Source organism: Eutrigla gurnardus, assembly GCF_963514095.1.
Source record: "Eutrigla gurnardus genome assembly, chromosome: 11".
Taxonomy (NCBI): Eukaryota; Metazoa; Chordata; class Actinopteri; order Perciformes; family Triglidae; genus Eutrigla; species Eutrigla gurnardus.
Genome location: NC_139925.1, coordinates 10,204,744 through 10,215,467, shown reverse-complemented (window position 1 = coordinate 10,215,467; position 10,724 = coordinate 10,204,744). Strand labels below are relative to the sequence as shown.

Sequence of the window (10,724 nt, the reverse complement as noted above, 5' to 3'; positions counted from 1 at the left end):
TAGTTTTAGAAGCTTTTTGTTATTACCTACTACCGTAACCCTTGACAGACACTACACACATGGAAACAAATAAATAATCACACTCATTTCAGGTAGCATAAAATATGTTTCTTTTTAGTTATTAAAAATGAATTTCCTTTTTCATCACAGCCAAAGTTAAGAAATGAATTTCTTATTAATAAAAACATTGTCAAAATGCCTAAGACAAGTAAGCAAAACACATTGATTTCTCATAACCATGATATGGCACAAACTCAAAGACATGGAATTTCAACATGGAAAAGCCAAAGGATAAACATCTCCAAAACAAATTACTGTTAATTTCTGCAGGCTTTGAGGCTAAGCATACAGTATGCTTATAAAGTGCGAATATGTATAATAAAGAATAACAGTATATAATAACTGTTACATAATATGATCTGATACCGAGATGATTTTGGATGTGCTGTCGGAAGATTACTGTCAAAATAAGCTCCAGTATTTATATGAATTCATATGAATAAATACTCTATCAAACAGTGTATCCGATCTCCAATTTTTCAGTGACCCAAATGACAAAAGAATGAATCCACAATTGTACAAATCTGGCTACTCCGAAACAATAGTTCAGTTTCCACCAAGAGCATTGAGTGGATCATCAAATATGTTGCTTGAATCCGCTGCTGCGCTGGTCTCCTGAGACAGCTGTGTTTTCTTTGATTTCTGGGGGGGCTTTGTGACCGGTTTTACTGTGCTTGATGAGAAGATGTCATCTTTAAAGAACAGAGAGATGGACAAAATATTTGGTTAAAATACGCCAATGTTCAGTAAAGGAAGACCACAGGACAGACATCCTTACCCATGTCGTCGTCAAATATTGACTTGGTCTCTCCCTTTGTCTTGGACTTCTGTTTTGGTTTTAAAGTGTCCGACAGGTCAGTAAAAATGTCTATGTTGTCATCGAACAAGGTGGCATCAAAGGTCTTCTCTTTGTGCTTCTTGTGAACTTTAGGCACAGTGGTGACTTCATCCTGAGAACAGAGAAATTCAGCCGAAAAAGGAAAGAAATTGACGAAAACATGAGTTTATGATGGCAGAGAAAACCTTGACAGTATTACCATTGGTGTAAAATAGCAGTACCTGGAAGATATCCTGCTTTGAAAAACTACTGCTTTTCTTGATATCTTTACTAATTGTGGATGTGGGAGTGGAGCTGTTGCTCACTCTGAAGATGTCCTCATCATCATCTTCTTCCAAAAAGGAAGAGGCCTCGACTTTCTTAGTAGTCGACCTTGGTTTGACCTTTTGGAAAAGCTCATCGGTGTTAGCATCAAAAATGGATGGGAGAGCGCTTTTGTCTTTCTTCAGTCCCACAGCACTACTGGCCTGAGGTTGTGTAGTCTTGGTAGTCTGTCTGGTGGAGGGTGTGTTAGTGACTGTGATGTCTCCAAACAGACTGTCAGAACTAAAAAGGTCATCCTCGCCAGAGGACAGCAGCACCTTGGTACTGCTGCTGTCTCTACTGGAGACCTTCTTTCCACCGTTTGTGGACACTGGCAGTGTCAGCGCAGATGGTCTAGGGGAGATTTCAGGGAGAGAGGGTTGAGAAGGTGAAGAGGCGGGCAAGGCTGCAGGTCCAGCCAGGTTAGGTAATGTCGGACTGGCAGGCGTCGGGCTGGACTTTTCTGGTAAAGCTGAGACTGAACCAGACAGACCGGGGTACAGCCCAGGAACATCTCCACCCATGGTCTCCTCTTTATCCTTCTTTACAGATATTTGGGCTGCTTGCTGCCTTGCTGCTCTGGACTGGGGTCTCCGTTGTACAGAACCTTTGGCACGACCCTGCATGATAGAAGATTTGTACTCATAATATCTAATTGGAAAAACGAAACTAGAGAGACTCTTAGATAACACAGATATAATACTCCAGGTTTCAAAATCTCACCTTGTGTGCACTATGCAGTGTTGCAACCTGGATTGGGCTGTCAAAACTCACACCTCCCTCAATGTCTTTCTGGGCTCCTGCAGGAGTATTTGCAGGATTGTGGCTGGAGCTGGACACCCCAGAGGAGGAACTAGGAGCCAAGCCAGGGAGCACACTTACGGCCCCTGGCATACTGGGCACAGCACCAGGCAGCAACGCAGCAGGATTTATCATCAGATTGGCCTGAATATGAAAAGAAGCAGACCCACGGATACAATAATGTAAAAAGGTGGAAAAGACACCTGGATCCTGAACACCGACCAACACGATTTAAACAGATGGTTATACCCAACTACACATTTACAACTGCTCTCTTTTCATGACGTTTATCAGTGGTTCCAGGCAGCAGATCATGCAAAGGAAAATGGAAAAAAAAAAACTGTGGACTGTGGATGGAAATGAGGCAAGAGCGAGATGCAATAACATCTTGTGCAACTGAAAGAGCAAATTCTTCCATTTTAGCAAAATGGAAATCAAAAGAGATAATGATTTTCATTTTGGTAGACATGCTGCTGTATCGTAGCCAAGCTATTTAGCTGGAAAATGAAAAAGTCCTGACAGAAAGCACCTTGACAGAGAAAAGAGGGAATAGAAAAGTGAGTCTTTCCTCGGGAGGAGTTAGACTGAATGTCAGGAATTAAGACTTTTGATTCAATAAAATAAAAATAAAAATTACTTGAAGTTTCCCAATCCTTGATGAGGAATCTTTAGGTTTTACAGGGCTTGGTGTAGGTTTCTGTGAGGTCAGATTACAGCAGGTTCAGAATTGAATCCAATAAAAGGCATTTCATGTGTTCATCGGGAAAAACACCGTGTGTCAATCAAACATTTGCTGTTATTTCAATACAAAAAGTATTAAAAACAACAAATACAAGCAAAAAAAAAAAAAAAAAAAAACCTTAATCAAAATGGCATGGACACACAGGTACATGTGTTTATGGCTCAAATAAACAATACAATCCATGATATTGCTGGAGTATATGTTAATAGCAGACTCACATGACTCTCCGATACAGATTCCGGACATGCTAGTGGTGCTTTGTCATTAGGTTTACTGGGCTTCTCTGCTACTTTCTAAGAATGAAAAGGAAATATAAATATACAAGTTATCCCACTGATATACAATTTGGGGTTCAGTTCAGTGAACTAGGTCATAGTCGATAAGTCCACTAATTTCTCATATTTGTCTTAGTCGACCAAGATTTCTTAGTCTTTTTGAATTATTTCTTCATCTTTATATCAACTTAACGATTGGAGGACAAAATCATATGATTATTAGTCGACTAGGACAAGGACAGCCCTGAGTCCAGCATAAATCACTAGACAATCAAATTGTTACCTGAGGAGGTGCTTTAGGCTTGACGGAGCTGAAGAGATCATCCTCGTCATCATCTGCAAACAGACTTTGTGTCGCTGGCTTCACCGAGCTGGAGCTCTAAAAAGTAAACACAGTGAACGGCATCTGCATTTAGACACAGTATGCAGTTATGTAAAATGTGCTTATTGCAGAGAGAAAATATAGAAATACAAACCGCAGCTTTCCCTGAGGCGGCAAACAGGTCAACATCTGGGTCATTGTCCTTTTGCTGCATCTGACTGAACAGCAGCTCCTCATCCTGGAACACACCTGTGCTCTTTGCTTGCAGTCGCTCCTCTGTAGGCTGAAAACACACACACACGCACACACACACACACGTACACACACATTAATACCTATACTGCAGGAGAAGCAGCATACAAATGTGACTAAATTTGATTGACTGTGAATAACACAAACCTTTAGTGTGCTGCTTGCTGTGGGTTTACTGGGTGTGAATATCGGATCATTCCAATCTGATTCATCCACCTCTTCATCATCGAATAGACTAACAGCGTTTGTTTTGACTTTCTCTTCCTTCTTCTCCTCCTCCTCCTTCTTGACATTTGGTGGTGGGCTGTCCTTAGAGAGGAAGCTGTCATCACCGTCTACTTCATCCAACGGGCTCTTTGTCTGCTTGTTGGCAAGAACGTCGATGCCTCCGAAAAGACTGACCGCTCCGGCAGGTTTCTTTTTACTTTCGCTGGTTTCTGGCGAGGGCGCGGACGGGAGCGGTTCAGGGGTCTTTGCTGCTGGCTCCGGCTTGTCCTCTGCAGCTGTCGTAGGAACAATTACAACCTCCTCTGTTTCCCCGAACAGGGAGGACGACTGAGAGGCGACAGCAGCTGTCTGAAGAATACAGGTATTAAAGTATTTAATGTCAGTGTGGGAAATAATTTGTTTCACCGTGTAATTTGCATGAAGCATTACAGAATAAAATCTTTAATAATCTGTTGTGGGCAAACTCTCAGAGCCAACTTGATTTTCTAATTTGGAGTTTTCTATTGAATTAAAAGGATCTAAACGGTCCTCCGGGGGCTAAAAACAAATTCTTTCACTGCTTAAGCTTATTAAATCTGTTTAAAGCCCACTAGAGGCAAGCTTCAAAACAAGCTTGTTTTTCCATGACAAATGTGAAATACAAAATAATAAGTCAGTGCACTCACTTTAGCAGCTGCGGCTGCAGTGTTTATGTTGACAGCAGGCTTGATGCCAAAGAGGGAGCCTTTATCTTCATCATCATCACCCTCATCTTCAAACATGAGAGCGACTCTCTGTGACTTCTTCTGACTGTATGACGAGCAGCAGAATACACATTTTTAAATAGTATGGTGAAGGTGATTTAAATACAATCATAACAGTGAGCAGATATGTTTTTACAATGTTTATACCTTGACTCTGTTGTTGGAGAAAATAGGTCATCGTCACCGTAATCATCACCACCATCATGGTCAAAGAGGCTGCTTTTGTGAGACATTTTGGCACTGGGGAGACTGGAGGGGGCACTGGCACTAGACTTCATCCCTCCTGTCTTGACCTCCGGCTTCCCCGCACTACTTTTAGAACTCCCCCACGTGTCCTGCCATTCAGATATTCAGGAAAATACTGTATCATATTGTTTAACACATTACATATGGCCGTGCAACAGTAAAATATGACTTGTATTCTACTACCTCATCATCACTGAAGAGGGAGCTGGACACAGCTTTAGTGAGCTGCGGTGTGGAGGCTTTAGCTTGACTGGGCTTTGCTTTCAACTTAGATGCAGATGCAAACAAATCCTGCAAGGCGAAGAACCAAATCATTGTAATTATAAACTCACAGAAAATACAAGCATACGTGTGTGAAATATTAGTTTCATATTCTCACCTCTTCTTCCTCATCATCAAATAATGACAGAGGGGCCTTGCTGGTTTTACCCTGGCTTGTAGGCTCAGGCTTAGACTGGCTCTTGGGGATAGTTGGAGATCCCTATGGAAGGCAAATACATATATAGTGTAATTAAAATGCATTATAACAGTCATCTTTTTTTCCTAGTGAAATTTGGGAGCCTTACCTGTGTGTCTTCATCATCAGAGAAGAGCCCTCTGCTCTGGGGTTTCTGAGTCGACCTGACCGCAGCCTTCACAACATCTGGAGCTGGCCCATTCTGAAATTCACAACATGAAGATGAAAATGGAATACAATTAGATCTGTTTCTTTAATGGCATCCAGTTCTGATAAATTAGCTTACGAATCAATGTAGGAGCAGGCAACAAAAACAGAGTTAAACTAAAACTAGACTAGGCCTTCAACCAGCTGATGGTGTATTAGGAAAACTGGCATTTTGCATGTGAAAACACAGCAAATGTAATTTTGTCAGGAGTATATTGTTAGACAATGATCTATTCAGACCTCCTCAGATTTTTCAGACTCCTCACTGGTAGACGGTTGACGCTTTTTCAGGCCCTCACTGAGCAAGCTTTGTGTCCCGGGACCAAACACAGAGATGGCTCCCGCTGGCATCTAAACATAACAATGAATAATCAACACACAGGTCGCAAAAAAACAAAATGTGTAATTCATAAAACTTTCATATGGTCATGTTCGACCACATTGAGACACAATGTTGATCTTTACCTTTTTCTCAGGTTGTTTAACCTGCTCTTCCACTACTTCCTTCTTGCTCTGGACTGGAGCTGGAGTGCTGTACCTCTCACTGAATATGTCACCATCCTCATCGTCTTCATCGAAAAGGTCAATAGCTTTCTTGGGCATTTTCTGTCCAGCTGAAAGGACACACAATCAACACAGGGGCGTTTGAGGGTGAGGATCCCACATGAACCTGAACTGTAGAACTAAGGTGCCCCTTCTCACACACTTACCAGAGTCAGACTTTTTCAGGTTTTGACCACTGAAGAAATCCTCCTCCTCCTCCTCCTCATCAAACAGCCCCCCACCTCCTCCTCCAGCTCCCATATGAACCTGTCTGGAGGCAGCATTGGTCTTAGGAGCTGGAGTCCCATTCTCCTTGCTGTCCCCTGAACTGAACAGGCTGTTATCTGTGGAGAGAACGTGTTTTGGTTTGGTTGAGGACGATGAAGCAGACTTGGACCCGATATTAGCTGTCATACAAGTAAATCCTCCTACCTGGCAATATTGAAACTGCACCTGCTGGAATCTTCTTTCCAGGTTTTTCAGATTCTTGAATGGAAAAGAAACATAATTTGTTAATCTGGTAGTACAATCTTTTCCCTATATGTTTCTACCCCTCCTTTCTATATGTGTTTGCACGTATGTGTTGAGAAAGTCTGACCTGCAGTTCGAGCTGTGCTTTTCATGCTTGCATTCAGCACCTTTTTCTCTTCAGACACAGGAGGTTTTGGCGCCTCAGAGAAAAGATCACCCTGAGTGACATAACACAATTGTGCACGAATCAAAATCTGGATGAAGTCCAAAGTTCACAGGAATAAGAGTGAGCTCTGAAAATCCTTTCGTTTACTATACCTCTTCATCGTCATCAAACAGCCCTCTCCCTCCACTGAAGAGGCCACCTTTCCCTCCAAATGGGGAGAAGTCATCATCATCCATCTTTGGTGGCTTAAACATGTCATCACTGTCCTCCTCAGCTGCTGTAAAACAATGCACATAAATGTCATTGATGAGCAATCTGGTAAAAATGGGCCTTCTGTGGGTATAACTAAAGCGAAACTAAACAAAAAGTTTGAATAACACAAATGACGAATGAAAGTCCTACCCTGTGGCTTTACAGGCTTTGGTTCTTTCCTGCTTTTGCTTTTCTTCTTAGATGTCAATGCTTCCAAGATATGACATGGTAGAAAAACAAACTCCATGAGCATGCACATGCAACGATGTCATAATTTAAATCACTACTTGCTGTGTTTTAAAAAAAAAATAAATGTGAAAAGTGGGAGTAACAAAAGTGAGATGACATACTAGCAGTTGGTTGGAAATGACAGTGACTTACATGCCCGATCTCCTTCAGGTTTGTTAACGGGTTCACCTTTGATTCGGGCTGCCAGCTCATCAGCAAAAGACGATGGGCCTGTGGTCTAAGTGTGACAAAAAAACAAACAATGTTCTTGAGGTACTGTAGATCATATCGGAATTATTTCACACTGAAATTACAAATAACACACAAAAGATATCCCCTTAAGACTTAAACTTAACATTTTGAATTTGGACTTTGTTCAAATACAAACATGAATACCTTTGTGTCATCGTCATCATCATCTTCATCCCTGTCTGATTCTCCGAATATGTCAGAATCCTCATCCTCGTCTTCTTCATCGTCCTCATAACTCAACATGGATGACTTCTAGGTGAGCGTGGAAAGTATTATAAAGTTGTTCAGTTTAATAATCTTTGAATAATCTTTGATGCGTTTTGGCAGGCAGGCGAGCAGCCAAGCTTACCTTCCTAATATTATGGTGACCTTCATCCTCCTCCTGATTAAAGTCATCATCTGAATGCTGTTAAATAAATAAATACATATCATTAGGTTAGGTTAAAATCCTTGACAGATACTGTTAAAGAAAAGGATGGGAAAAGGTCTCACAACTGCTTCTTTGCCGTCTTCGCTCTCAATGACACTGTCCCTGTCGCTGTCAACTGACATTTCTGGAAAGAGAATCATACATTAGTTAAAATAAACAGTAAAAAAGTAGCGCCTGAAGAACGGCTTCTCCATGAGAATATTACCATCACTGGAGAGGTCACCAAGTCCAACATCCTCTTGTTCCATGAAGGCCTGGGAACCAATCAGATATGGAAGAGGCCTGTCCACATAAAGATCCTAAAAGACAAGGACAAAAACAGACACACAGGATAAAGTACATTCATGTAAAGCTGCGTTATTACATGCATTTCTGCAGTAATCATAAATCACTGCTTCCAAGTTTAAGAGCACACCTTGGGCTCCAGGATGGCCTCCACTCGATCTGTGACCTCCTCGTCCTCTGAATCAGAGTTTCCTGCTTTGATGTCCAGATGTTCAAAGGCGGACTCCAGCACTCTCAGGCCATGGTTTACAGCTTCCTGCATCTTAGGGATCAACTCTGCCTCTTTCTGCTCTCGAGTCTTCTCCTTTAGGGAAAACAAAATGACTTTCACAAGGTCATACAAGACTGGTGGATAATATGTGCCACACACTGTGGTCATATTATCCCTGAAATAATAATACTGAAAAGTGTTATTCCGTATTATTGCTCATCAAATGTTAGGACCGGGGGGGAAGATTTATTTATACCTGCTCAGGCTGCTTTTCTGGAGCATCAGCCTTGGGAATAGTGTCTTCTACCTCTTCATCATAAACTCTCTGTAACAGGACACAAAGTAAAAAATACCTTTTTATGACTAAATTGATAACATCATGTAAACTGCAACATATCAGTGCCAAAATCACATGAAAAAGTAGGGTGAATTCTCAAAGTTAGAGTATAATGAGCAAACTAAAAATTAAAATTATGTTCATTACATTTTCTATAAACTGCGTGTTGGAAAGCATGAGAAAGTCGTTGAAGACGGAGTGCAGGCAGCTATCTGTGGCCTTGGTATCACGGATCAGACTGTCCAACTGCTTTTCAATATCATGCGTCTTCGACAGCATTCTCTGGGAGAAGTCTTGGAGGAACAGGAAGAGCTGTGAAGAAAAAGCAAACGGCTATGAAGACAGTTGCAGAGTAACTTTCATTACACTTAAGCACAACACATTTCACAATCTCCTCCACTTCTCAGATTTCTGCAGCATTTTCCTGCCTATTTGAGGTAAGATGCTGATGAATTACGTGGCATATTTCCAAGCTGGGGACAGAGTTTCTGACTTACCCCCGAGTCAGCTGCCAAGGACCAGGTGGCACTGCTCTGCCGCATCTCCTCCAGAGTCCAGGGTCTCTCCCAAATCTGAGACTCGTTCTCCAAGTGTTCACTCCTGCTTGGGCCATTTGATATTCTCTCCGGCAACCCACTCATCTGCAATCATATCACTCTATTAATAATTCAGAAGTGCTTTTAAACAACATTAATAAATCATAATAAAAAAGAAAAATAACATTATTTTTCTTGTATTATTATGTACGTCACATGTCTGTTTTGTTTTAATTTGTATATAGTCTATGATTTGAAGGTCCCTGCCTGATGTCAACAGCTGAGAGACTGCTGGAAGCTAAAAGCTAGTTGGAGGAAGTAACAGTTAGATACACGTTTTAATTGCAACAACACCTCTCTTCTGCACATTTGTTCAAACCACAAACTGTAGTGATGATATCATCTAGAAACAAGTCGCTTATTGCTGACAATCTGTATTTAGCATAACAAGTACAATAGTTGGAGAAAAAGTAAGGGCTGTGACAGGACTGTGGCATTCCTCCACATAGAAGCCATATAAGTCGTACAACTAAACGGCCAGTATGAGGTACCTCCCGTCTGTAAAATAAACAGGAAAAAGTCACAAAACAGGAATTGATCCCAATGTTGTTGTACGTGTACTTTGTTCGTGTTGTGCTTGTATACGACAAAGCCCGTTGGTAAAACATTTTCCAGAGTCAGATTCAACGTATATAGACCACGTACAAAAACTGTCGACAGGACAAATTCATTGTTGACCCTCTGATTTCCTGCTCATTTGAGCGCTATCTTTGTGTGTGTAGGTATTGACTTTGGTTTAAAGAGTCAACGAAATACCACACGATACATTACATATTAACTTGTAACGTTGTCTTCCCTTTAGTTTTACTGCTACACTTCCGACACAACAAACTTTAGCTTTAGCAATGAAATGAGGTTACACATTTGAAGGAGGACAACGCGTTGCGAACATACGCAGTTGTGAAAATGGTACCTCTTCGTGCTAGCTTTCACATTCAAATAGACTTCTGGAAGAGAAAGCGGGGACTGTTTGGCTAGCAACTAGCTCAACTAAGCTAGCCAACACAAACGTTAGCTGCAGCTGCTCCGAGCAGCACGGAGTAATATATATCCCTCCCCGAAAAAATGTGAGCGCTCTCCCGCTTACCTTGAACAACTCTGGTCAACTGCTATCCACGGCGGTCAGCTGTGGTCGGTGAGAACGTAAAAAGTAAGATCGATTATGCTAAATATGGCCTTTCCCTCATTGGTCTTCTGACAGGTCAGCCATGTTCTGTCTGCAGACAGTCACCTGACTACAGTCGCCTAGCAACCCATTGAAAGTAGGGTGGAGTGGAACAAACCAACAACCGAGGAAAAGAGGCAAAGCGAATTTCTAAGTTCGGTTCTCTGTTTAACCCAACATCAAACATACCTTTGACTATCTGGGCCTCACAAAGACCGGTGATATTGATTCGAAAATCATCATTTTAACTTAACTGTGGTTCCTGGACTAAATTGTGCCACACGTTTCATAAAGGCAGCAAAAGCATTTTGTTA

General features: G+C 41.5%; 1 protein-coding gene across 4 annotated transcripts; it reads right to left on the bottom strand.

The window, feature by feature from the left end:
- Window positions 1-98: 98 nt before the first annotated feature.
- washc2c (WASH complex subunit 2C) lies at window positions 99-10,470 on the bottom strand. 4 transcript variants are annotated; one of them, XM_084020670.1, is made up of 31 exons: window positions 10,333-10,470; window positions 9,147-9,290; window positions 8,797-8,961; window positions 8,569-8,637; window positions 8,232-8,405; window positions 8,022-8,115; window positions 7,879-7,940; window positions 7,736-7,792; window positions 7,531-7,638; window positions 7,288-7,372; window positions 7,057-7,116; window positions 6,807-6,931; window positions 6,616-6,706; window positions 6,450-6,503; window positions 6,185-6,361; window positions 5,940-6,088; window positions 5,715-5,825; window positions 5,377-5,469; window positions 5,190-5,291; window positions 4,994-5,101; window positions 4,712-4,899; window positions 4,487-4,610; window positions 3,741-4,169; window positions 3,496-3,624; window positions 3,303-3,398; window positions 2,963-3,037; window positions 2,640-2,699; window positions 1,925-2,146; window positions 1,120-1,821; window positions 839-1,010; window positions 99-752 (listed from the first exon to the last, which is right to left on the bottom strand). In XM_084020670.1, exons 2-31 carry the CDS (start codon window positions 9,288-9,290, stop codon window positions 607-609), a joined length of 4,371 nt encoding a protein of 1,456 aa, XP_083876796.1. In that variant the 5' UTR covers window positions 10,333-10,470; the 3' UTR covers window positions 99-606. The 4 variants fall into 4 exon arrangements, with proteins under 4 accessions (XP_083876796.1, XP_083876797.1, XP_083876798.1 ...); XM_084020671.1 differs by having other exon boundaries at window positions 6,807-6,928; XM_084020672.1 differs by lacking the exon at window positions 2,640-2,699.
- Window positions 10,471-10,724: the final 254 nt, after the last annotated feature.